Source organism: Coenobita brevimanus, chromosome 71, assembly GCF_032717465.1.
Source record: "Coenobita brevimanus isolate Jiangsu-jjx chromosome 71, ASM3271746v2, whole genome shotgun sequence".
Taxonomy (NCBI): Eukaryota; Metazoa; Arthropoda; class Malacostraca; order Decapoda; family Coenobitidae; genus Coenobita; species Coenobita brevimanus.
The window spans coordinates 56,863,441-56,891,178 of NC_137024.1; the positions used below are offsets into that span (position 1 = coordinate 56,863,441).

At 41.9% G+C, this 27,738-nt stretch overlaps 3 protein-coding genes across 4 annotated transcripts in view; 1 reads left to right on the top strand and 2 right to left on the bottom strand.

Annotated features, from left to right (window-relative positions):
* Positions 1-12,021, bottom strand: part of LOC145406794 (uncharacterized) — a 17,067-nt gene extending 5,046 nt beyond the window's left edge. The window contains exons 1-8 of the mRNA XM_080277891.1: positions 11,974-12,021; positions 9,811-11,125; positions 7,955-8,160; positions 5,497-5,637; positions 3,091-3,253; positions 2,400-2,612; positions 861-1,051; positions 41-206 (exon numbers count right to left, since the gene is read on the bottom strand). Coding sequence (XP_080134017.1) covers positions 41-206; positions 861-1,051; positions 2,400-2,612; positions 3,091-3,253; positions 5,497-5,637; positions 7,955-8,160; positions 9,811-11,125; positions 11,974-12,021 — 2,443 coding nt within the window. The remainder of the gene's footprint in view (positions 1-40; positions 207-860; positions 1,052-2,399; positions 2,613-3,090; positions 3,254-5,496; positions 5,638-7,954; positions 8,161-9,810; positions 11,126-11,973) is intronic.
* Positions 12,022-14,424: 2,403 nt separating this feature from the next.
* LOC145406663 (uncharacterized) lies at positions 14,425-25,012 on the bottom strand. Of its 2 annotated transcripts, XM_080277751.1 has the most exons (4): positions 24,853-25,012; positions 20,497-20,568; positions 18,013-18,262; positions 14,425-15,523 (listed from the first exon to the last, which is right to left on the bottom strand). In XM_080277751.1, exons 1-4 carry the CDS (start codon positions 24,889-24,891, stop codon positions 14,463-14,465), a joined length of 1,422 nt encoding a protein of 473 aa, XP_080133877.1. In that variant the 5' UTR covers positions 24,892-25,012; the 3' UTR covers positions 14,425-14,462. The 2 variants fall into 2 exon arrangements, with proteins under 2 accessions (XP_080133877.1, XP_080133878.1); XM_080277752.1 differs by lacking the exons at positions 20,497-20,568; positions 24,853-25,012 and adding an exon at positions 20,172-20,255.
* Positions 25,013-25,282: 270 nt separating this feature from the next.
* The window catches only part of LOC145406690 (tyrosine-protein phosphatase non-receptor type 11-like), an 88,430-nt gene continuing 85,974 nt past the window's right edge, over positions 25,283-27,738 (top strand). The window contains exon 1 of the mRNA XM_080277791.1: positions 25,283-25,368. Within this exon, the coding sequence (XP_080133917.1) occupies positions 25,355-25,368 (14 nt within the window). The 5' untranslated portion in view covers positions 25,283-25,354. The remainder of the gene's footprint in view (positions 25,369-27,738) is intronic.

Consider the following 27,738-nt stretch of genomic DNA (forward strand, 5'->3'; position numbering starts at 1 on the left):
CCACTCTTACTGCTCATTGTTTGTGAATTAACCCAGTCACCTTGCACCTTGAAGGCCCCATCCTCCCTGTTTGTGCCCATCATCCAGGGAATCTGTAGAAACTGGCGGTGACGGATAAGGTGATTGGGCTCATCAGGCAGGAAAGCTTCATCACCCTGCCACGAATCAATCACAGCCCCAAAAGGTGGTGGCTCATCATCCCACTGCTGGAGAAGTGAGAAGAGGATAGAGTAATACATGAGGTACTGTTGTAAGACCAAAAGGAAGCAGTATTGACAGATAATTTTTATGCCATGTTATACAAATGTTCCTCGACTCCCTCCCGATTCCCCCGAAAGAAGAAAATTTAATGTCAGCAGAAGGAAATGGATCAATTCTGACCTGCAGTCCATCTGGCTCACACCTGGATGAAGCTGGGCCCACAACAATGATAACAGCACCAGCAGCAATAACAAAACAACCTGACTTCTCAGACATTTGTGTCAACTAAGCTTATCTATATTAGTACAGTATATTCATTCATTTATTGACCTTTGTCTCCAGGCTACTCCACATGCATACCTCAGGTATTTTAGTACTGTATCACCACTCTCATTCTTGATTTATGTCCCTCAAACAGTGTTTGTGCCTTACTCCCCCTACATCCTTACATAAAGTAGGCACCAGCTCATTGTCATGCAAGGATCTCTTTGACATACGCATTCATATTTTCAGCCCCAGTTGTTGATTCTGTCCACTTTTCCTGTTTTACTTTACCAGCTCCTTCACTTCCTAATTCAGCCTGATTAATCTTGATATACTGTGTTTCATATGTAACAGTAGCTCCTTCACGTTCCAAGATTTCTGGTAGGCATACTTACGTACAATGAAGGTATCTGTTCAATGATGGAGGTTGCAGGCCGTGACCTCAGGCAGGTCATCAAATCTTTGCTACTTGTGGCTGTGCAGCCCACCTGAAGACCAAGCTTGAGGGCATGAGGGCGTGGGTTTCTAATGATGGCATGGGGGCTGTAGGCTGTTCCACTCTGAGAGATGGCTCGCTGCATCAGACCTGGAGAGAAACAAAGAAATAATCATCATTTACTGCTAGATGCTAATGTATCCCTTGATGGCCATATCTCTGGTAATTGTACCGCACTGAACAAAATTCAATAGGCACAGCATCACCACCAGCACTCCTAGAAACTATCTATCTATCTATCTGTCTATTGCCAGACGCCATAATCCCATAAGTTGTGGCCATTTGACTTTGAGTTATTTGTTTTACAGGGAGGGGCACTAACGTTCCACCAACCCACTTGCTGACTCGTAGGGAGCACTTATGGTTTGGTTATATGGTTACCAGCCAGCATTGTAAATGGTTTCTTGGCTTACAGGAAACCATTTGGCTTGTCACTCAATGTAAAGCAACCTGTAAAGGGAAGAAAAGCAATAAGAAGTGACAGGAAAGATGGGAGAAATAGGGAGAGAGGAGGGCAGGCATAGAAAAAGAATGATAAAGACTAAGGAAGAAGTCGGCAGCATAACATCAAGTGAGTGGATGATGGTCGCCACCACCTGCCACCACTCCTAGAAACACTACATAATATTTGTCTCCCATCAGGACTTGTCCCAATTCACAGAAGCACATAATTTTTCTCTCTCTCTTACAGCCTATCCAGAGCACATTTTTTGTGGGTTCTCATGTGCCAGGTGGTATGACTAGCAATATCTGGGGAGCTGACAGGGAAGGAGGAGCGTTTGTTTTTAAAGAATTTTCCAATCAGTATGCCCTGGGCTGGGTTCAGTTGATGAACAGTCTGCCAGTGCCCTTACTGTGTTACATGCATATCCCATGACCATCAAAACCAGTGCAAAAGGGTTATTAAAAGTATGGTACAAAAGATCTCCCGTGAACTGAATAAAATATTTTGGTTGCGGCATTAAGAAAAAAAAATGTACGTGTTGTGAAGAGGTTAATATACTGTACTGCTGATCTCATTATATTTTGGGTGCAGCACATTTACAACACTGGGTGGTAACCATATAACCAAACCATACGTGCTCCCTACGTGTCAACAAGTGGGTTGGTGGAGGCTTAGTCCCCTCCCTGTAAAACAAATAACTCAAAGTCAAATGGCCACCTTTTGCGGGATTGTGGCGTCTGGCAATAGATAGATAGATCGATAAAGAAAAAAAAAAATTACATGTTGTGAGGAGGTTAATATACTGTACTGCTGTGTTAGTAAATAAACCTGGCATTATAACAGAATCCAGTGCCCCTAAACAGCAGCAACTGTATATATATATATATATATATATATATATATATATATATATATATATATATATATAAATGCTATTTTATAAACTACAGAGATAAAGCGTTTGACATTTGTATAAGAATTTCAGCATCTCACTGTGATCATCAGGCTGGATGGACGCCCCCCTGGTCCAGGGAGAAAGGATGAGGATGTGTGCACTGCTGCCTCCAGCACCAGAACCCATCACTGTCACAGAGTCATTCATGCCACCGAAATACCTCACGTTGTCCCGTATCCATTCCAGGGCCCGTACTTGGTCCATCAGTCCAAAGTTCCCAGGGCTCTCACCATCTCCCGTTGATAGGAATCCTTCATCAGGGAGCAAGGTAACAGATTAAACAGACATCACATTTGCCACAAACTGTTTTGTGTGTGTGTGTGTGTGTGTGTGTGTGTGCGCACGTGCACATGCATGCTTGCGTGCGTGCGTATGAATTTATAAACCACAGTGAAACAAACAAACAAACAAAAAAGGGTAGGGAAGTATTTTCTGTCTCAAAGTACAGTACCAAAAGACTCCCATTTTTGTTTTCACACAAGATCATCATTGCTCCAGTCAGAAGTAGATAATGGTCATGTTACTTTAGGAACCAGGCCCCACACCCTCAGATGCATGTATGATAAACTCTTTCATAACTGCTTTATTTTCTCAGGAAGGAGAAAGCAGGAACTTCTTGCGTATCGTGCTTTTCCTGCAGATCAAGAACTGAGTTATGAGAGGGAGTTGATTGCAAGTTTGTGCATCCAGGCCCAGACAAACATGGTACAAATAAAATGAGTGTCTCACCAAGTGCGCCAAGCCTGTGGTTAAGGGTGACCACAGTGACATCATTTTCCAATAAGTAATCTGGCTGAAGGAGTCCGTCTCCACCTCCCCCAGCCATCCAGGTGCCAGCATGCAGGAATACCAGCACTGGCTGTGTGTTCAGGTAGTCTGGGGGCTCAGGAAGCTGCCAAGGAGGGAGCTAGTCAACACCTTGGAATAAAAAGTAAACTACATTTTGAGAGAGAGCACATTATTATTATTATTTTTTTTTTTTTAAGCACAAAGTTTATTATCTATCTATCTGTCTATTGCCAGACACCATAATCCCGTATATTTACATTAAATTTTTTCAAAGAAAGAATACTTACCACTGGGATATGCTCTAAGCATAATGTATATTCATGATTCATATAGTGTATATACAGTACCTGAGAATGGAGAGAGAGCTATACAGTAGAGGGACAGTATCCTCAGAGGTGAAAAAGGTGGCAAGAAATGCATCAAAGAGTATGGCGAGTGTGGAGAAACATTAATTTAGTGCAGTTGGGGGAACAGTGCTAGCGGTAAACTCTTGACTGGAAAGGCTTTACGATTGTTGGGAGATGGAGTAATAGGCTTTGGTGCTGTGTAGATTAATACGAGTACCTTTGCTTTCAACTAACTCAGGTACTTGCCCTAAAGCCACTTGTGATGGTGGCTGCCAAAACATTCTCTTTGAGGATGTCAGTCTAGACTAAAATCTCATTGTCAGTTATGGGATTGATTGGATGTGTAAAGTTTTGTTAAAAATGTTTGTTAGGGTTCAGAAGTTTGCTGCTCAGAGAGAGATATAGGAACTCAACATCCCTAGTAGAAATCGTTAGTTCATTTGTTTCTGAAGGCTCCAGCATGCTTGCATGCATCGGCTTTGGTCACCTAATGGCAGCTTTCCATGCTGCTTAGTCTCCGGCAGCTTCACTATTCTGTCTCTTATCAGTGAGGTCACAATCAGTGACCTCATCCCAGGTCTTTTTCGGTCTACCTCTCACAACCCTACTCCTAACATTGACACTTCACACTTTCTGCACCCAGTTATCATCCCCTATCCTCTATACATGCCAAACCATCTCAATTTACCACTCCTCATCACAGCACGAATACACTCCAGCCCCATCCTGCCCCTCAACTCTTCCATCGTAAACCTAGCCCCCCCAGGCCTCACACTCAGTGATTCATTGCACATCAGCCTACTCATTGTCATTGAATTTCATTTTTTAACTTGGTCAAAATCAGTAAAAAAAAATAAAGGGGAGAGATATGTCACAGGCCCCACCCATTGCACAGTCCCAGGTCCAGACAATGGATCTGGGAGCCCTAGCCCATGAGCTTTGACCAGTGGCTGTGGTAGTGGCCTCAGAGCACCCTGCTAGGACAGCTACAGGGACACCCTCTGAGTACACCTTGGCACTGTAACAGCCCTGCATTATACATCCACAGATATGGCAACCTCCTGGGACGCTACTCCTAGGTTCAGGCCCCTCTCTACTGGGAGAAGCGGCAGCCTGGGAACCGCAGTGTCCTGTACCTCTAGCACAGGTTCGAGCCCCATTCACTTCGACCCCACGATCTATGCTGGTGGAGCCCTCGTCACGCCTCCCCTCAAAAAGTTCACCACTAAGTAAGGGGAGCAAAATTTCCTAACTGCATACCCTTGCTGGCGTCAACCCCTGTGACGTAGTGGGGTACGTTGCGTGATATGTAAAGCACATGTGGTGTAGTATGTGAGATACTGTAGTTTGAGGAAATGTTTGGGAGAGTATGGTGGTCTACTCTCCTTGTTAATGTCTCACTGAAAAGGGCAACAAAGGAGGATGGTTAGGTAGCTAGTGAAACAGGAGCTCCAGCTCTCCCTATCACCAACATTCGCAGTGATACAATCTGTGTGAATAATGTTGCTATAGTTGATAGATGTTAGGGAGTGCTTGAGACTTTCCAGAACTGAATAAAATCATTTGATTATTGTTGTGATGGAATATATATCATACATCGTTGGATTGAAGAGGTTAACATCTATGAGCTTACACTGGATGTTGATAAATGCTCAAGGCATTACTGATAAAATGGCAGTCACAAAGCCCACTAATACTTATTAACATCAGAGTGACTCCATGAATCCAATGGCGTGTTTAATTGGTTGATTCGTGCTACGCCCAGATGATATTCAGGTAGGACACCTCTTGTGAAGGGGTAGATTAAGGCTGTACCTAACCTCTTCAATTCAGAAAACCTTCTCAGTAACTGAATTAAATTGACTGTAAAGATAGCGAGACAGTAATGAAGAGTATGCCATTTGATTAAAGGGGTTAATAAAGCCATTTTCATAATCCTGACCTAAATCCCACCCAAGGAAATTAATACAGAGGAAGCATTGATGAAGAGGGTCAGTACCACATTGGTGTAGATGTTGAGGTAGAGACAGTCCTCTTGTCCCACTGGCCCACGTCCTATGAGGTTGTCCCAGTGCAGGCAGGCAGGCGCATTACCAGTGGCATTGTATGGTGATTTGAATGGACCCGGGGGAAATGGTTTCTGTGTAGGTAAGTTATTTATAAAAAAAAATGTTAACAGTCAGTTCCATACTACCTTTTAGGTGTTATGACCTGAAACTGTATAGGCTACTGTTATCCAGTACATTTATGGGAAAATAACCAGCTTCTTTCCATGATGGCATTACATGAGCAGAAAACCCTGAGTCACTTCTTGGGGATCATACCCATTCAAGCCCATCACTGATTGAAATGTTGTAACTGCTAGACCACCAGCACATATAAGTAATAATACAATAATTAGTTCATTTCATCCAGACTTAGGCTGTATAACATACAGTGATTACAGTCTGAATATACCTGCATGTAATTTAGTGTGGGATGAGTGTATGGCTACTCAGTGTTAGAATATGGTAGCAGTATGCTTAGTTCCATTTACTCGATTTAAAAAAATTGGTATCCCTGTGGAGTATTCACTGTATGAGTATCCCCATGTTTCACAGACTGAAGGCATATTCATATGTAAATGCTAATCCCACATTTATATACTAGATTTGTGGCAGCATTAGGTCACTAGTGGTGTGCTGTAGAAGAGAATGACACCTTACTGTTGGTGGTATGTTGAAGAATTCATAGCAACTCGTCCATAGTAATGTACAGTATTTTGATGTTACATTTAACATCCTCATATAGATGCATACTGTATTGTTTTGATACTGACTTAAATATGTATCCATAACATACAAGAGGATACTGATGTGTAGTGTGCATTATTTCAATGCTGAGGACAAGGCCTAGTGTTACGAAATCTACAGTTTTCCAGTGTCACGTAGGCTTATTTTTATAACCTATAGTATATAGCAAGTGAAGATTCTCTTCTTTGTCCATACAAGAGATGATAAACTGTGTAGTACAGTAACTAAAAATGCATTGCTAAGGATGGGGTTCAAGCATGGGTGCAGTCAAGGGGCCTCCCACCCACCCCCAGCAGAATAAGATGAACTGGAAGGCAGCCCTTTAATCATTTAACTATACAGTATTTTTATTTATTCTTGGTTCTTGGTGTTGAGTGAAGGGTTATTACTGGCACGAGGCCCATAAGAGCCATCCCAGAGGCTCACAAAAAGAGATTCTTAACTAGAGGCAGTGTAATTGCCCAGATCTAAGGAATTTTTTAATTTTCCAGGTTAGACCTTGGTAGATCATAATACCCTGCTAGGTGACAGGAGAGCGCAGCCTATCCCAGCAAAGCAGCTACTTGGGCGGGGCATGAACTCTAGACCTTGCGATCTTGAGTCAAGCGCTTTGTCAATGAGCCACGCTGCCCCCTATCATCTGAGGAAGACATACGTGTGGTGAAAGATTTAATGTTGTAGTTGATGGCCCAGGCCCACTCCATTGTTTTAACTTATTCATTCAGGTATTAATTATTGTTTTCTGGGTTGTTTCCTGTAGTATTGACAATAAATCATCATCACCATCATTTGAACCTCCTTTCCCACCCTAGGGCAGGGTGAGAAGTAGCAGTGTCCAGACAGCTCGTCTGACCAATCCAATGGGCCACGCTTCCATTTACTCATCATTCAAGCCCCCGGAATCCTGGCTTTATCTGATATGCCAAAAACATTCACCACATTCTGTAGCTTCACATATATGTATCCGATAGAGTCAATCCAGACGCTGTCACATTAAAATGGGGTGCCAGATCTCTGATCATGCACTTCTTACAACATTCATCCAGCCAGCTCGATCTCTTGTCGGTTCCCTAGTCTCATCAACTTCCATACCTCTCTTCCTCACACACTGATCCACCATGTCCCTCTACCTTCTCTTGGCCCACCTCGCCTCCTCCCTCCTTCAAATTCACTCAGGTATACTTTCTTCACTATTGTTATCCATTCTGTCCACATGACCATACCATATCAGTACATTCTCTTCGATTCTGGTGTCCACAGACCTCCTCACTCCACATCTTTCACTAATCATATTATTTTGTATCCTATCCACTCCCTTTATTCCACATACTGTACATTCCTCTGCAGTCCCATCTCCACTGCTTTCATTCTGGACTTGGCTCTTGGTGTTATGAAGGCCTTGATAAGAAACAGAGGCTTGAGTGTTGCAGCTGCATGTGGCTTACATGAAGGAGTGTTAGTGCCAACTTTAGCATATGGATGTGAGACTAAGGTGTGCCATGAAAATTAACAATACTGCAGGTACTTCTTATTATTAACCTACATACTGTTATATTACTTTCCAAACAGCTGTATCTCAAGATTAACAACAACGAAAATTCATGCCCCCCATAACAAAATCTTTGCTACACCCGTGTTCAAGAATAACGGTAGCACACCACATACCCTGAATCTGAGGTCTCCAACTGGAGGCATAGCATAGGGGATTTGTGTGAAGGAATAAACAGCCCTGCCTTGTCTGGCGGTTGTGTGCTGCTCCCCCAGATACTCCCCCTGAGGTGTCACCACCCGTGGCTGCTGCCCCCATACCCCCTTCACCACAACCACCACCATCACCACCATTGATGCCAGCCACACCATCTTCAGTAATGCTGAAAGAAATAAGAGGACTCCAGGTAACTTAAAAAGGCAAAATCAGGTAGACTGCACAGTGGAATAGATAGACTTACGTTGTGTCATGCTTATCAAACCTGAAACATTGAATTTGAAGCCTTCTTTTATGAACAAAGCTGCACTTTGCTTTTTTTTAGGTGAGAATAAGTGTACAGTTGAAGCTAAACCAAGATCGCTTCTCCAGAGTGACCAGACCAGTCATTAATTGCTCACCCGGAGAAACTGAAAATGGCAAGCAGGTATAGGCCTATGTGAGTATTAAGTCGCATGTAATAACTTTTATGTAAAATCAGCTCACCATAGAAGAGCATTAATGATAAATATTGTCAATTCAGCACAAGTTGGAGCTTTTTGGATGCTTCCATTGTATAGTATAGTAGTAGCAAATCAACCTTGGTGTCTTAGATCAAGCAGACCCATCAACTGCAAGCAAGCAATCAACCTTGCAACGCTGTCCCATGCAGTGAATCGATATTCTCATGCGACAGACAGTGCCTCACCACGGTGAGGTTTGGGGAAGAGAGTGATGATGCATTTGCATCTCCACCCAGGTAACAAGGGCACCACAGAAGGCTCCACATCACTATGGTGACCCTGTTAACTGGGTGGAAAGACAAATGCAGCATTTATTATCCAAGTTGTATTTTTTTTTTTTTTTTTTTTAATGGAGAGAGAGACTGACAAATGAAGTGAAGGAGCATTGTGGTGTGGATGAGGATGTGATAGAAAGAGCTGGGAAAAATACATTGAGGTGGTTTGACCACGTGGAGAGGACGGAGAGCGAGACTAACGAGCAGAGTGTATGTGAATGAGGTGGAGGGAGGGGGAGACTAAGGTGGAGGGATGGAGTGGAGAGGTATATGAAAGGTGGGGTGTGAGCTGGGGGAAGGGCAGCAAAATGGCAGGGGACAGGGTCCCATGGAGGCAATTTGTTTGTGGCTACCCATTACGGAATTGAAGCGTCTGGCTATAGGTACCCGGTAGATAGATAGAGAATTTTGACATGAAAAATACTGAGAAGCAGGCAGTTGTAGTAACATCTTGGTCGGTAGCGAACAGCTAAAGTCATTTCCTTAATTTTTTTTTTTTTTTTTTTTTTCTGTAATGTATATACTGTACATGGGTTGCCAACGATGTGGGTGTTACGTAGTCATGGTTTGAGAACGGGTGTGTTTCTGGTACTAATTAAGGAAGAAGGCTTATTCCACAGTGTAGAGACTCAGTCTCCACACTGTGATTTACTTGTGGTTACTGCTATATTCGGTACTTTTAAGCCAGTATTATTATGCTGCATACTCAAAGCTCAACCTCTTGCTCCTGAGTACAAGGAACTGATTTAGGGTTCTTTTCAAGACCAGATCTAGAGCATGCAACCAGAGGAACAGGGCTGAAAACACAGGCCAACCAATCTTACACATATATTGCCACACAAACATACAGTACTGGGCACTGTACAATGGGGCAGATTATACACACTATGATGGACACAGAGACAAGAGTTGTGACTACAGATGACAGGGTAGCTGTAGGTGTCGCCTTTCTGAAGGGGCATTGGACCACTGTCATAGGCTGGATCGTCCAGCCTGGGCTGTGGGGTGGTGTAGAGGGAGGCCTTTCCCTGGAGGGGCCTTGGTGAGTGTGTCGGCCCTCAGGATTGGGGTTGAACAGGGCAAGTAGGCACACTGTCTTGCGCCTACCCTTGGTGGAGGACAGCTCGCTGGCTAGTCTGGGAAGGTCTCTGCCAGGAGTCCTGAGGGTGTCCCTCGGTGATTGGAGGCTGTGGCCTCGCCTTTGTCGAGAGGCTGTCAGGGGCTGCCTGCGGCGTCTCTTCCTCTGAGAGTCCGGCAGCAACAGGTGACGTAGGGGCACTGGCTGCAGTGAGCGTATCCCCAGGCTCAGTATGGGGCTGCTCCAGACCCTCTCCAGCTGCAACTCCACTAGGGAGCTAGCTCTGCCCCTTGGGGTGTGGGGAGAGCAAGAGGGGCATTCCACTCTGCCTCTGGAGGAGTGAGGTGAGCAAGGGGCGTTATCTTCGGTGGGTGTTGGAGGGGTAGCAGACGAGGGAAGTACAGTGGACGTTCCCTCCCTGATGGGCATGGTGGGCGCTGCCAATGTTCCACTACAACCTGGAACTGCAAGTGAGAGGAGTACGGTGGCCATCCTCTCCCTGGTGAGCACGCTGGGCATCGCTGCAGTCCTGCTCCCTGTGGGGGCTGCAGATGAGGGAAGTACGGTGGACTTTCCCTCCCCAATGGGCACGGTGGGTGCTGCCGCAGTTCTGCCTTGCCCTGAAGACAGGTGAGAGGAGTACGGTGGCTGTCCTTTCCCCAGCGAGCACAGTGGGCGTCGCCACAGTCCTGCTCCCTGTGGGGGCTGCAGATGAGGGAAGTACGGTGGACATTCCCTCCCCAACGGGCATGGTGGGCGCCACCGCAGTTCTGCTTGCCCTGGGATTACAGGTGAGATGAGTACGATGGCTGTCCTCTCCCCGGCGAGCACGGTGGGCATCATCACGGTCGTGCTTGGGATTGTGGGTGAGGGAAGTACAGTGGACATTCCCTTCCCAACAAGCATGGTGGGTATCATCGAGGGCCTACAGGGGGCAGTAGGCAAAAGGAGTAAGGTGGAGGTCTTTTCCCCGACGAGCACGGTGGGCATCGTTGCAGTCCTACTTGGGACTGTGGTTACATGAGTCCCACCCCGATCCTGGCGAGTGCTGGTCCTGGTAGAGTAGTGTGGAGGGGTGGCGTACCTCTCGCGGGCTCCGTTGAGGGGAAGAGGGGCGCATGGTGGCGGGGGACGTATGCCCGTCTTGCTCGGGCCCTTTCTGCGCCTCCCTGTGGTCTCCCCTTGGTGCTGGTATTTCAAGAATATATTTTCGGTCAAACCAAGCAGCTCAAATAGCACTTTGAATCCTACTGCCCCTTCGACGTCCAATAGCCGCTATTGGGTTTAAAGTCTGTGCAGTTTAATGTGTGGGGTAATGGGGTATGATTGTAAAATGATACAAAGATTGACCTCGTTACTGACGTACCGGTATAATATTCACGAACTGATGAGTCATGGGTGGATGGGGTAGATGTAGAACTTTGAATAAAGTGCAGTATGAAAGATGGCCTGGTTACCGATATTTGATATCCACAAAATGTGATATGTTCCTGAGTGAAATTTGGTAGGAAGGAGGAAACCTAGAAATTCGAAAGTCGGTTGACTTCACTTTATTTAGATACGGAGTCCAGAAACTATCTATCTATCTATCTATTGCCAGACGCCATAATCCCGTAAGGGGTGTCCATTTGACTTTTGAGTTATTTGTTTTACGGGGAGGGGCACTAACCTTCCACCAACCCACTTGCTGACTCGTAGGGAGCACGTATGGTTTGGTTATATGGTTACCACCCAGCGTTGTAAATGGTTTCCTGGCGTACAGGAAACCATTTGGCTTGTCACTCAATGTAAAGCCACCTGTAAAGGACAGAAAAGCAATAAGAAGTGACAGGAAAGATGGGAGAAATAGGAAGAGAGGAGGGCAGGCACAGAAAAAGAATGATAAAGGCTAAGGATGAAGTAGGCAGCACTACATCAAGTGACTGTATGATGGTTGCGACCACCTACCACTAAACCTGTAATGCAGTAATTAGGGAACTGGGGAGAAGGGGAGGGGGCGACGGAGAACCTAAAAATCACTAGGTTTCCTCTTCTTCATAGGCATAAGCCTGTTGTGCGCATAGCTGCACATGTAATGGTGGAGAAGGCACTGTGGTAGTGCATCCACAAGTTAGAATGCCTACCGGGTATGTCATGGGGAAGTCTCGTGCGCTAAAGAACTTTCGCAACATCGTAAATATTTAAAAGGTTTATTACATCATAATATTCTTGTGTATGTTACTGATGCAAACTATGTCTATTAGAAATGTATAAATAGCATACAAGGAGCTATAAGGTGTTATTTTAAAAAACCGCTAAGGAGGCAATGCAATGGAGTTTCACAGGCTTAAGAGCATATCGGCAGATTATATCTGTACAGTTACCCATCACGTCCAGGACCCAGGCTCATTTAAAATGTGAATCCGGTGGAGTGCAGGCTGAAGATTCCCCCCTCATTATTTTTTGGGGGAGATATGTGAAGGGAGTAGCCTAGAGGGACGTATGTAGAGCTGAGAAACTTAGAATCCTTACTGAATGGACATGCTGATGTGAAGATAGTGATTAGTGATATGATGCTGGTAGTGATAACGATGAGACAACGATGGAATCATTAGTGGCAGTGATGTGAAAAAATAATAATAATAAATAAAGCGTCATAAAGCTGTTCTCATGTTGGATTCACTCGCTGGTAATTAATATGGTTAATTATTATACCTACCAGGTTAGCAAAATACAAATATGTGATCAGGTGTGCGCAAACTAACCCGCACCTTCACCACTGCTGCACGACCAAAACCAAACTGAGCGCGGGTCGACCGCACCTCGCCGCCTGGTACAGATTAACCCCGCCACATCCTCGCGGGCAGTACAACCTCAGTCCTTCACCTTCCTCTCTTTGCCCGAAATACTCAAGCCAAAAACAAAATGGGATGGCACACTAGGAATTTATATTTGATGGATAAAAAGAAAATCAGAAATATGCCTATTTTGGTACACGTCACAGTACTACGTGTCCTAGCCCTCCAGGCATTCTAAACCTTAGTTATTGACGAGTTTTCCTCATTTTCTGTGTATACATGTAATCACAACTTTTTCTGTCAGTTTCGGCCATATCGGCATATATATCTGGGACTTAATGAACACTGCAAGCTCATAATGCAAATACTGTGGCCTGTGAAGAAAACTTAAAATGTTTCACTGACCGGAACTTCTCGTCTCTTGAGAAAAAAAAAGAAAAAAGTACGAAATATATTATTAGTGGCAGATTATAATGGGTGACCTTTGAGGCGACATTCAGAGATGAATCATAAACTCGTCTGGCGTCTGCTGGAAGAGAATCTTGTTAATTCCAGCATTAATCGACAGTTTCAAATATTTTTGCTTAGGTGAAAGTCTCTGATCTGAGTGCAATCGTCTGACGGTAGCAGAAAAAATTCATAGTTTATATTTCGCAGCCAAGGGGTTAATGTCAGGTTCAAATTTTAAAAAGTGTGGAAAATAATGGGTACTCCCTTCCCTGCCACTTTCCTCCATTTCACGCAATTGCCCTCCACTCCGCTTCTCTTCATTCCACCTCACTTCAACCAGTGCTGTCCAGCTTCATATCCCCCTACTCTATTTCACATTTTATTTCACTTCATTTTCCTCCATTTCACTTCTCAACTACACTTAGGCTACATTCAGAACCTCTCACTTCACTTCCCTCCAGCTTATTTCGGTCTACTTACCTCCATCTAACTTCACATCCCTCTATTCCATTTCATGTCCCTCCATCTAACTCCATGTGCACATTTTCACTCCACCTAACATCACATTGTGCACCACTTCACTTCCCTCTGCTCTGCATCACATCACTACCCTCCACAATAATTTCCTTTACCCCACTTCATTTCTCACTCCACTTAATCTCCATTCCACACCACTCATGTTCCCTCTTTGTTCCCTTCCCCTCATTCCACAGTACTTACTGCTTCTCCTCTTCTTTATGCTGATTTTGTCTTCATTTTTGGGCTGTGCACCCCTCCCCCCCCTTTTTTTTTTATAGCTTCTGAGGACAAGGGGTCATCCCTAAACTGAAAGTATGACAAAATAGAAATATCAAATGCAACTAGCCAGTGATCTTAATTCATATTAGAACTCGTGCTGTAGTGGTAGTAACCCCAGTCTGTCTGACCAGCAGTAGGGAAGCAATTGCCCCTGCAGAGCCATCCCATGCAGTGAGCTGATGTTTCCTTGTGGTGAACAGTGCCTTATCACAGTGAGGAGCATGTAAGAGCATGGAGCTTTCACTCCTGGATGGACACCACATTTGCACACCAAAGTAGGCTCCACATCACCCTGTTATTCAGTCATATGGTTACCACCCACTATTGTAAATGGTTTTCCAGGTCACAAGAAATCATTCAGATTGTCAATCATTGTAGTCACGTAAGGAAGAAGTAGGTAGCACTATACCAAGTAAGTGGAGGATCATGTGAAGGCTAATAACCAATTTTACACTTCATAAGGTATTATCTGACATTTATTGCATTACAACACAATTAGAGTGCTGAATTTATCACCAATACAAAAATATTTCTATACATACACTTGAGTACATTGGCAAATCATTAACTGAAGCTCCAAGTTATACTCAGAAGTCCTCAAAAAATGAATCTGCATCAAGACCATTTAGTAACTCATTTACTTCTCTTTCTTCTGCCTGACTAAAATATGTTTTTGAGTTTGAGACTGGCTCCCCAACTAATTTATTTGGCAATGTTGATTTGTCAACGGCAGGAGTAACTGGGGATTGTGGTGGCTTATTAACAAAAACAGACCCACACGATGTTTGTGGTCTTGGAGTAGGCACTGCTAGTTTTGGTCTGATATTCACATGATTTGTAAACTGATGTTGCTCCTGATTACTTCTCTGCATATTATTAAAATACACAGTTTCACTTCTCTGTGCCTTACCTGAATTCCCAGGAGGACGTACAGTATCACTTCTCTGCATATTACTAAAGTTCCCAGGAAATCGTACAGTATCGCTTTTCTGCACTTTACTAAAATTTCCTGGAAGACGTACAGTATCACTTCTCTGCATATTACTAAAATTCCCAGGAAGACGTACAGTACCAGTTCTCTGTACATTACCGGTACTAAAATTTCCCTGGAGAAGTACAGTATGTGCATACTTTGGAGACTGATTAATTGGGATACTCTGACCACTTCTCTGCATACTACTCAAATTCCCCTGCTGATGTAAAGTTTGTGCATAATTTGGAGACTGATTAGTAGAGATACCCTGACGAGGGGAGTTGACAAAGGAATCATGTTGGTTTGATAATAATGAACTGTTGTTATTATATGAGTAATGTTCTCTGAATCTGTCATCTTCCTCTTCTTCAACAATGACTCTGGGTCCAGTGGCAGACGTAGGAGATAATGCCTGTCTGCTCAACTCTCTCAAATCAATACTGCCAACTGATGTTGTGATGATGTGGCCTGTACTATCAGGGGCATATATAGAAAGGACAGTGTTGGGTGTGATGTTAAGGTAGTGGCGACGGGTATTTTCCCTCGATCCAACCACTGAGCGCAGCCCTACTGGGGATAAGACAGTCACACCTCTCAACACCACCACAGATCCAATCTGAAGAGCATCACCAAACTCGTCCATGACTGAACTTGCGACAGTTCCCATGATTTCACCTGAAAATGCAAACAGTATAAACATCATTCACTATTTACAGTTTATAAATTAACCCCTTCAATCCAGTGTGTGGTGCCAGTTCTAGCCTTCTGGGTCCCTAACTGGAATTACATCTGGGGGTCCACTTAATATATCCCACATGCATTTTATGTAGTGATAATTTAGCTCACATAAGCATTACAATAATATTATGTCATCAGTATTCATAACACACTATGAATACAGGGTGTAGGTAAAATAAAATACACTGTATAAATATGTTGTATTTATATATATATATATATATATATATATATATATATATATATATATATATATATATATATATATATATATATAAAATGTATACAGTACAGTTCACTTGCACAGTACGTGTGATCACAGTGCGTGAATCGCACAGTAACCAGTGACCAAAAATCATAACCATAAAACTTTAAATGCGCGTCCGAGGCAGAAGCAAGGAATGGCCCAAAACCGCTATTTTCCCTGACTATGCGACCCCCCTCCCTGCACGATGCACCCATCGTGACTTAAGAGGCTTGTGGGGAAGGTGCCAAAGAGGAATCTATAGTAAGATTTCACCAATAATGATTTCGACAATAAAGTTTTCAGCAATGATGGTAAGTTAGAATAGAAACCTAGTTTCTATAATAACATTTGGATTAACTTAAATAACGGTTATTTTGTGAATGCCAAGTTCTTTTACTGCAAATATGTCCATAACAAGATGAGGAATGAAACAGACAAACAAGAACAAGAACAAGATGAGGAATGAAACAGACAAACAAGATGAGATGAAGAAAACTGCCGAAAATGTGAGCAGTAGCTCACCTTTTTTCCAAGTTGGAAGCGTCCTAGAGCTTGAGGGGCCCTAAGAAGTCTCTTGTATCACTTCTACCTAGAACCAGCTCTGTCAGTGGGGTATCCTATAGTGTTTGAGTATTCTTGCTATCATCTTGCAGTACTAGGGATTGAAGAAAGCTATATCTAACCCCTACAGTTCAAAGAATCTCTCCTAAACAAAGTTATATCATGGGAATGTAATGTATCATAAAATAAAAGACATTATCCATCATCAGACTGAAGGGGTTGAATTACAGTAAATTATTCACTATTGCCTGATTACATACTTGACTTATTGGTACTCAGTGCTAATGAACTACATGAAAATATTCAATGCTTTTATGACCAAACATGATTTGATGCAGTTACAGATATACAGTACAGTATATTACATGTCTAGTTTGCAAATCTGTAATTTGTGGCTTTCAGATTGTCTTGAACTGAACTGCCTCTTTGGAAGATGGAACTGGTAAAGTTTTCCATAACCATACATCCATTCATCCATTATCCAATCCAATGTCGCCCCACAAGGAGCATAGGAGCCCGGGGCTAGGCAAGTTGGTCCTGGCAATTGAGAGTGACCAGCCTCACTCATTCCTGAGTGGCATTACATGAGCAATAAACCCCAACCACCCCTTGGATATAAACCTGCACTGGCTCAATCCAACTGGGGCACCTTAATTGCCCACTAAACCACCAGGCACCATAATTTGTTTATATGATTACTGTACCACCCAGCACAGTACTGAAAATGGTTTCCTGGTGTACAGGAAACCATTTGGCTTGTCACTCAGTGTACAGTCATCCACAGGCAGAAGGAAGAGGAAAGAATGAAGTAAAGAAAAACAGAAGAGGGAGTGTAAAGTGACCCGTCGGCAGAAGGAAGGGGAAAGAATGAGGGACAGAAAGACAGAAGAAGAAGCAGGAAGGAAGAGTGGAAAGGGCAGACACCGAAAGCAGCACTACATCAAATAAGTGTATGGTAAGTGCCCCCACCTATTTATACAATGAAAGCTACTTTCCTTGTACAGACTTACATTCCTGGAAAATAACATGAACAGTCATCAAAGGTTAAATTACAGTGCTGTGCTAAAGTGGGAAGGGCCTATGCAGGGACAAAAACTCATTTTTCACTTGGACTGAGAGAGATGGAGACACCTATAATTAAGAACGGATTTCACTTTCTGCAACCACTGCCAAAATTTTGTGGGGTCAGGGATACATTTCAGACCTACAAAGACACAAAATTTTTCAAAGCTCCATTAACTGCCTAAAAGACAGACATCTCCCAAGGTTTTAAATGAAATGTCTGCCCTTTGACCTTCTTTGTGTACTGGTGATTCTCATCATGTGGAAACATCCCTTCTTGGGGACAGCCATACCATACTCTCTCATAAGAAATCTATTATTTTACTATCACTAGGTATTTGTGTGTGTGTGTGTGTGTTTGTTTGTTTGTTTAACATACAGCATCACAGGGAGAAGATACAATGTTGTTCTTCAGACAAAACAATTTACTGATAGGGTTATCCACCTCTCTCTGTGCAAGATTTTTGTTTCCTACAAAAGCATGTTCTTATCCCCTGGTTTCACTCACTCAAGATACCCATAGGAATGGTTCCCAGAGACAGATCACAATACTAACCTGTTGGATCTTTCAGCAAAGCAGTAGGATCTGTGCGAGTTACATCAATACTGCTGATAAGGACTGCCAAGAAAGGCACCTTTCTTACACAAGCCTGTCCTCTAAGTCCTGCTCGTCGCAACACCCACTTAACTGTGAAGACTCTTACAGGAGACGTAGGGTCACCTGGATCAAAATCCAGGTCCTTTATCATTTGTTGCCAGGGCCCTCTTGTGAAGTCATTTACTGAGGTTTGTGAGCATACTAATGTCTGGAGGGGGAGGAAAAAAAAAAAAATGAAGAACAAAACCATCCTTTCACAGCCTGATGAGGAAGCTATGGGCATAAGTGATGGGGGAGGGGGGAGACCAAGGTAGAAGGATGAGATGGCAAGGTAGGTGAATGTGGCATGAGCTGAAGGGAAGGTAGTCTGATGGCAGAGGACAGGATGATATGGAGGTGATAAGTTTGTGGCCAACCACTTCAGAATTAAGACATCTGGATATATACAGACTGGTGGACAGATAGATGGAAGTGATAAGTCCTAAGGTATGACCTCAATCCCACCCTACATTATGATATTTTCACTTCAACTTGGCCCATATTTTCATCATTTTGCAACTCATTTTACGTACCTCAATGGAAGAATAATATAATGCTACAGCTCTACATCCTTTTCATAATGCTTCTTCATACCTATCAGGATACTTTACTGTTTATCAATTGTTATAACTCAGCATTCAAGATGAAGAGACGGCAATTTTGGGTAAATTTAAAGTTACTTTCATTGTTGAGTAACTCCAGTCTGTCAGGCCAAGCAGACTCATCAACCACATGCAAGCAACCGTCTATGAAGGGCCATCCCATGTAACGAACTAATGTTCCCTTGTGGCAGACAGCATCTTGCAACAGTGAGGTGTGGTGAAGTTTGTGGAGGTTTGGTTCCCATATGGATGTCACATTTGCATCTCACCAATCAGTTTCCAGGGGAACCATAGTAGGCTCCACATCACCCAGCTACAGTATTTTAATATGGTTACAACCCAGCACTGCAAATGGTTCCCAGGGTTAATGGATACAAATAGGCATGTCACTCAGTGCAGAGCCACCTGAAATGGAAAGAATTACAATGAAAGTGAGGGGAAGGATGAGAGAAATAGGAGAGGTGAGCAGACACAGAAAAAGAATGATGAACGTGAATGAAGAAGCAGGCAGTACTGTATCAAATAAGTGGTTGATGGTTGCAACCATCAACCACCAGGTCAATTCTGAGTGGCAGTATTGTTTCTAGAAGCTCTTGCAACCTCACATCATTCTGCCAAGCCCTTTATTATGTACTCACTAGAAGGGATAAACTGAGATGAGGGAAAATTATGTAGGTGGGCTCACCAAAACCAATTTTTTCCATATATCATGAACTTCCACATTCCTGTTTTCAGGCTCTGTATCATCTCTTTTGCTCACTGTACTTAGATATCAATATACCAAGCTTACTTTTATACATTAAACACGACCATCATACAAATTCTTTACAGCATACATTCATTTTCCATCCACATAACCCCATTCTTTCTCACACCCACAGGTACAACATTCTCTCCAATACCTGTTATATTACAGTATAAATATACTCAAATATATCTATTATATGGGGTGGCCACAAACAAATTGCCTCCATGTTGCTCTGCCCTCAGCCATTTGGCTGCCTCCCTTGAACTCAAACACCCTCCCCTCATATATCTCTCCACTACATTCCTCCATCTCATTCATCCTTGGTATCCCCCTCCACCTCACTCACACGTACTCATTTAGTCAGTATCTCGTTCTCCATCCTTTCCAAATCTACCACTCCTAAAACCATCCTGTTCATCAATCACCAGACACTCCAAGACAGTAAAATAATTCCATATTGTTGTATGCTGACAATGGTTTTTACTATTAAGTCCAAATTTTATTTATTTTTCTGAGCTTAACACTGTGTCCCCTTTTTTTTCAATAAGGGCTAAGGCATTGCCCCTGAGTGGAGGACTTCGGTTTTGGAGCGTGTGGCATTTTATGACTGGATGCCCTTCCTGGTGTCTACCAATGACCCTTGCGTGGACTAGAAACTCTGACCCTTTGGTCAGAGCGCTCTAACCCACTGAGCCACGGCTACTACCTTTCCCAGCAGGTCAGCTTACCCGAGAGTGGTGTGAATTCACGACTCTTGGGTCTGAGACGGTGCTCTACCACTGAGCCATCATGCCCCCAAGTAGGATATGAACCATGGCCCCTGTGACTCCCTGGTGGCTGTTCTATCCATCCTAAGCACACTGCCTTACAGAAAAAAATGCTTAAAACAGTCCACTCTCACCTGTAAAGCTATCTGCCAGTTCCTGAATTTACATAACCGGTTGCATGAAAGATATTGTGATGGTTAAAAATGGATCTCTAACTAATAATAAAGACTGCCTAAACTTACAAGTACTGTTAGCTCACCTGTATAATACTGTTTACCTTACTTACCCTGCTGGATGTGGAAGAATCATCATCATCATCATCAGGCTCTGGAGCCACTGACACAGTGCTCTGAAATCCCTGTAAAAAGTGCTGTAATTAGGTAATTTTCATCAAAAGCTCCATAACCTCTGAAGTAAATGCATGATACAGGGCTTTTTAAATTACCGTCACTAAATGCTTGTCATTCTACATTAGCAAAACTTGTCATGTGATCTTACTGTAGCTATAACCAATTACAGTACCATACCTACAGTAAATGTTAGCAATATAACTATTTTTACCATATGGAAATGTTAACTGATTTGGAATATGATAATCTCTCGATTACCCGGACGCTGTGATCTGGCTGTTTGAAACCTTTATTGTACTTTTTTTTTTTTCATAATATCCAGACAAAAAGCATGCGTCATGGTGAAAATTATGGCTGCACAAACATTTTCGCGTCCAGCCAGGCGGGAATAGCCTGGTGGTGCCGCACTGTCTGGCTGGGTAGTTCTCCCACAATCCGCTAGAGACCCCTTTGGTTGTTCCCAGATCCCACCCAGCGACAGTGTAGTAACAGCTCCTCTCAGACAGTTGTTATGGCAGTGCATGTGGTGGTTTTTGTGGTTGTTCCCTACCTGCTTCAAGCCTTGCTATTCCTTTTCCTAGGGTGTGTGATGATGGTCCCTCCACCAGGGAAAAAAGAAGAGGGTCAAGCTGACTCTACAAGCGGGAACTCGTGGGTAAGACTGATGTGGGATGGTCGAATCGTGAGTGTTGATGCTGATTTTATTCTAGCTTCCTGTACTGTACCATGACTTTATTCTATTTTACCATAATTTTATTCCATTTTATCATTATGTTTTGTGTGCCCACTGCATTTTTCTTGTGTGGCCATTTTTTTCATGTCACTGCTGGGTATGGCCCTCTAGTGGTGATTGTTTGTCTGTAGTTGATGGATGTGCTTGACCATGGTAACTGCTTGGCTGTGGTTTATAGGTCTGCTTGACTAGAGAGAGTAGTGTTAAACAGCATGAACAAGTGTTGTACGATGTACTAGCTTTCAAAGTTTGGTTATGTACAAATGGGGGCCAGGGGAAAAGTCCATTAGCCTATCTGGATGGATCCATTACCCAAACATACCTTTGGCTCTATTACGTTGGATAATCGAGTGATTACTGCAGCTAAATGAATAACAAAGTCTAATTGTATTTTCACCTATTGGTAGCTGGATTTCTCGGCAACTTTATAAACAATACTGAGAATTGCAAAACCTTTCTTAACACATTTAAAAAGGATGAGAGATTTCTGTATTTATTACTCAGCAACAGTAACTGTGTAACCATACTTATGTTACTTATGCATACAACAGAATAAAAGGTTACTGTTTTTAATCCTTCCCTGCTCCCATACAAAGCAATATATTACATCCACTCTCCACTGTACAGAGGCCTGTACTTATTTCCTATGGCTGAGGTTCTTAACTAAGGAAAGTCTACAGCCTCAATGAACATGAAGATCCTTTCATATTTTCTTAAAAATTTACTTACAGGCTGAGGAAGAAGACCTGCAGGTCCAGGAAACTTTCTCTTCTGGATTACTGGTCCCCCAGGACTCACTGTTCTCCTTTTACTGGGAACCCTCGACTTCACTGGGGTGACTGATGGCCTTGCGAATTCCTGCTTTCGGAATATATCTTCACCACTCGGAGATCTGACTGTTGTGGCCGGATTTCTGTCAATATTCTGATGTTGTTGGTTTATTCTGTCAGTTCTAGCATAGCAGTTTTGATCTAGTACTGTAATGTAATCCCTGTAACCTTCTGAGTTGACATTTTTTGAAGGAAGTTGTCTGTCAGGTGTACTAATATCATCATTTACTGTGTCTGAATTGAGAATTCTGTCACTACAACTCAAAGTGGCCGATGATTCAGCATAATGATTGTGTATTACCTTAGAACCCACAGGCTGTACATTTTTCTTTTTAGCTAATGTTTGTAAAATCTTTGATCTGAAGTCACTTTGCTTTGTGGAATCAGGTTTAGTACCAATATTTGCTAGATCACCCTTTTCAACTGTATGATCACCACAAAATTTATAAGATGAACACTGATTAATCTCTGAGTCAGGTGGTGTTGTCAGTGCTGGTGGTGGATTGGTGTCACAGCCTTCAAGATCTATACTGTTATAGGGAAAACTGTCATCAGCATCATTCTCATTAGCTATACTGTCCTTGGAAGCCTTTTCCACAGCTGTTTGCATGCTCTTGGGATTTCCAATTTCTCTCTGGCTTTTTGAGGAAGTATCCAGCAAAGGATGTGGAGGCTTAATTTTATTGTTATGCTTATCCTTTTGGTGTTCTCTCCACATACTGCTTCCTGCTGCAGAGGGGTGGAGTACATCTTGCAAAAATACCTGCAAAAGATGTATATACAGTACAGTAAATCATCATCACCAGTACACCAGTCCGTATGAAACAGCCCTAACATGTATTCAATATGGATGGTGGGTGTTAGTGCCGAAGTGGTGACATGTGGAGACGTAGGAGGACTACTGGGCCCCAAGGAGGACCACTGGGACTTGGGAGCCCTGAAGCCTTTGCCCAGAGTTGGACATGTAAAAAAAAAATAAATACTGTAAATAAATAATCTGTTCACTTGTCACCAATTCTAAACCATTACTGTTATTTAAACTATTCTTATTTTCTGGAAAAAAAAAAAAAAAAAAGCAGTACACTGGACACTCAATGTAAATTGGCAATATGGGGAAATCCTTAAGTACAGATAAACCAAATACAATGATAAAAAGAATACAGTCCTGTGTAAACTGGAAAAGAGAGGATAAAATACTAACAGACCAAAGTTCCTTCTTATACGCTGCTTACCTAAATACTTAATGAATTACTCAGTATTTAAAAAAAAAAAAAAAAAAAAAAAAAAAAAAAGCACATCATTATGACCTGAGTAAAGAGCACACACACACACAAAGTATATCATGGCAAAAAGCTATCTGGTAATAAATGAGGTATTATCCATTACATTAATTAAAAATGGATATGAGCTCATTAAGTATAGGCTACTTGGCAAAATATAGCTACTGTATAAAATTAAAAGACAAAACTAATAAGGATGAAACAGATGAGGTAATACAGAATATAGAAAAAATAATAATAAAACATACACAGGCAAGTGATATAGCCTACATAACTACCTGTAATGACAGGTTGATTAGAAAACTGATACAATGCTGGGATGTGGTAATGTAAAAGGCATTTAAAAGATTATTTATTTACCAAACAGACGTGGCCTTTCCGTATTTTCTATCAAAATGAGTCTTTCACAGGTTACTTGTTATTCCTGGATTACCACAACTACAGGGGATTTTTATAAACTTATCTCTGAAAGCTATAAATATTCTGAATGTGTAAAGATTCTGCCGACATCTGACAGTAGCTGGCCATATTTAACGTTCCTAACGCTTGCCTTCAAATTTGATAGCTAGGTGTCAAACACAAGTGAGGTTAGGTTGGATTAAGTCTGGTTTCATTAAATTATTAAGTTTCCCATTGCTTTGATACGGAATACACTTATGTGTCAAGTCGGAGCAATGGTTGGTAAACAACGTGACCAAAGTCAACTGAACACAGCCAGTTGAAGAGATCATAGGTAAACACTGCCTGCCCGCTTCCTTAAATACCCTGAAAAAGATATACTTTCTTTTTCAACTCACTTCTTGCACTCACAGTGGAACAGTTAACCATCTGTGTTGCTTATATACTGTACCAAAATTACTTACCTTGAGATCATGGCTTTATTATAGGTGGAACTGCTGCGCCCATTTAGGTAAATAATTACCTTTAAAAGAAACATACAAGCCTCAGATGATAAGCTGTGGATTGACAACTGGAGGAATTCATTCCAGGGGATAGGAAAATGTCATTTTTGAAGCTTTGAAAAAAAATAAATAAATAAAAAAGACATAGAAAGTGCTTTCATTAGAATGCATAAGGTACAATAACATACAAAGTAAAGAGTCGGTCTTCTGGCACAACCAAATGATGGACCAGTAAGTTTAATAAAAATATTAAGAATACACAAGTATTAAAAAGGTAAAACAATAAACTGTGGGACACTAGAAAAGTAGAAATACTAAACTGATTAGCACAAGATAAATGGTTGTGAGAACATGCATAATTAAGCTGGAAATCGATACAATGGCAATAATTAGACGAAACAATTCTTCAAAGATGAACTGAAAAGACTTTACCGTAAAGCATATGTGAACAGCCAAGCAGGCATGGCAGGCACATTCCTACCGCACAACAAAGCCTCATAAATCCGTGACTATAAAGTGTGTCTAAAAACTGCCAAACCATACTTACATCATCGACAAAACTTAAATCATCGTCTCCTCCGAACATTGCTGTGTCGCTACTGCTGCTTCTTCTGGATGCTTTATGGTGTTGGGGTGGTGTTACTGCTACTCCAAGACCATAACACCTGTTCAAATGGTGCTACTGTATAGACCTTCTATAACCTATTCAATCTTTAGTGTTATTGCTAATGTAAGACCATAACAGCTGTTCAAATGTAAACATCGCGCCTCCCCAAAACACATGAGTGGCCTCACGCGCACTCCTATTTTGATCATTAATACTAATAAAAAATGCAGGAATTTGCTATATTACCTGTTAATTTTATTCAGTAAATTATTCTTATGACATCTGATTAAAGTATGCAGTCCAGAGTATATGGTAAAGCATTTGTCGATTTCTGTGTTATTAGTGAGTTCTGTATCCGCCAGATGGCACTGTTCTGTGTTTGTTTGTGATCATCTCTTGGCACAACTAAACTCCATAATTATTATTTCTCCATGGTTTCACGATGAGTTCCAGGCGGTGAGTATCAGATGCTGCTGTTTTTGTTGGTTCCATCCCGTAAAATAGTATATTTTGGAGGTGAAGCTGCTGCGGAGTCATTACGTTCTTTATACATTAGCCAAGTACATGAAATTTTCCTGCAAATTTAATGCATTTGCAGATTTAGGTGTTGTTCTACATTGTCTGTGTATTAATTTGAAAGTGCTAGCACCGTAGATATTAGTCAGAGTTTTGAATATACAATGTTCTTTGCCTCATGTCATGTCACATTTGATCTGCTTTTCACCATCGTATGCATATGTAACCTTTTCTGGAATTCCGAATTGCTAGAATTTCAGTATTGTGTTCATTTTGTTTTCAGGAGTTTTGGTTGAAGGTGTTGTTTAGGTCCTTGTCTGTATAACAGTGTTGAAATATGTGCCCACTGAGACTGGCATTACTGTATTATTCTATATACAGTAGAATACTTGGTGGGGAAATTATAAAGTTTAGGAAGCACATAGGCTAACTATGATGGACAGAAATGATAGAATTTCATATATTTTGTTATATTTCAGCAGAGCCATGATGGCCATTCAGTTTTCCTGTACTGCTTTTCCAGAGAATTTTATTAATTATTATTATTATTTTTTTTAAGATTTCCGTACATATGTTGATTTTTGCTCATGTATTTATCTTGTCAATGTGTTTTTAGAAAGAGGGATTATATTACTGTATTTGATATTCTCTTTGGTATTGTTCACTGATTATTGTCTTCTCTTGTCTGATGTAGTATGGTATTGGCTTGATCACATCAAGATCCACGTCATTCAGGGACATTAAGCATATAGTAGTTTTCATGCATTTTGCATGTCCTTTGCCCAAATTGCCATGTTATACTGGTTCATTAGAGCTACGTTAGGTTAGGTTAAATTGTTAAGCCTGCTCCATTTGATTTTTATAGTTTAGGTTTAATTGGCTCACTTGTTAGTTTCTTCTAGTATAATTATTTACATTTTGGTATGTTTAATGAATCCGCAGGTTGGCAGATTTGTCTAAAGCATGTTTCGGTCTTCCACGCATTATTTCCCCAAACTGCTATACAGTGCAGTATTTTGTTTTATTCATCTTCTTAAATAAGGATAAATATGCAAGAGAGCTTCCATGCATATAATTTACGGCTGCATTTTTTTTGTCGGTACTAAAGCCTAGGTACCGGTATCATATGTAGTCTATCTGTCTATTGCCAGACACCTTAATCCCATAAGAGGTGGCCACAAACAAATTGCCTCCACTCTGCCCTGTCCCCCGCTGTTTCACTGCCCCCCCCCCCAGCTCACACCTCCCTCTCACAATATACCTCTCCATTCCATCCCTTCATCTCATCCTTGGCCTGCCCCTCCACCTCACTCACATACACTATCATTAGCGATAGGTGTCATTGTGATAGGTTTTAAAAGTTTAGTAAATGCATAATTTTGAAGATTATTAATTATGCAGCTTCTTTGATTTTATGAACTATGGCATATTGTTTGCTCTCCTTATAGGACTTTCAGGTCAGTTTGGAAGTTTAGTAAATGCATACCGGTAATTTTGAAGATATTAATTATGCATCTTCGTTGATTTTACGAACTATGGCAAATTGTTTGCCCTCCTTGTAGGACTTTTAGGTCAGTTTGACCCCAGTAATTCCTTGGCTACCAAATTTTGAAGGGTGGAGAAGAGCCTTCTTCTTTACTCTCCTTATCCCATTCTAGTAGCTAGTTTAGCCGCTCTTTTAGGAGCTGGCAATCATGGTCCAATTGTCCTACTGCAGGAATCCTCTCTTCCTATGTTCTTATGAGGTACAATAGTAGGCTGTAGACCTTTAAGTGACGATATTGTGTTTTGGGAGGGGGAGGGGTCATTGTTGAGAAGGAATAGAAGTGCTTTGAGGTATTTTGTTGAGGCTATTCTTCACAGGAGATGGCAGCAGGCAGTAAGTAGGTAGAATGATGTACAGTAGTGAAAAAAAATGGTAAAACTCTTACTGGTAACCACTGTCTGAACAAAATTTACACTTAGCTACCCTAATAATTACCCTGCATTATATACTCCACCGTAAGATCTTTAAGAAGTTGATCTCTTACTTTTGGAAGGAAACATCTTGACTTTTTATATGTTACATACTGTATGGTATATATAACAGCTCCATTTTAGAGAACACTTGTTGTATAATTCTGGAACACATGCACACTTTAAAAAATGTATTTATGTCTTCTGCCTGTACAATTTTGGACTAGACAGAATGTTTGGAAATATTTTCCTCAAACATCTCATCTACCGGTACTGTAAGAGAATGCCTCCAGTTTTCATCAGCTGCTGAGATAGGCCAAACTATGTCTCACAGCCAGCCTTCAACTTCGCCAA

Bases quoted from the DNA above. Each gene is read 5' to 3' on its own strand.
- LOC145406663 (XM_080277751.1), bottom strand. From the start codon at position 24,891: ATGTTCGGAGGAGACGATGATTTAAGTTTTGTCGATGAT. The intron at 20,569-24,852 runs GTAAGTATGGTT...CACTTTTTACAG, and splicing joins ATTTAAGTTTTGTCGATGAT to GGATTTCAGAGCACTGTGTC. The intron at 18,263-20,496 runs GTAAGTAAGGTA...CTCCCCCTCCAG, and splicing joins ATTCTTCCACATCCAGCAGG to ACATTAGTATGCTCACAAAC.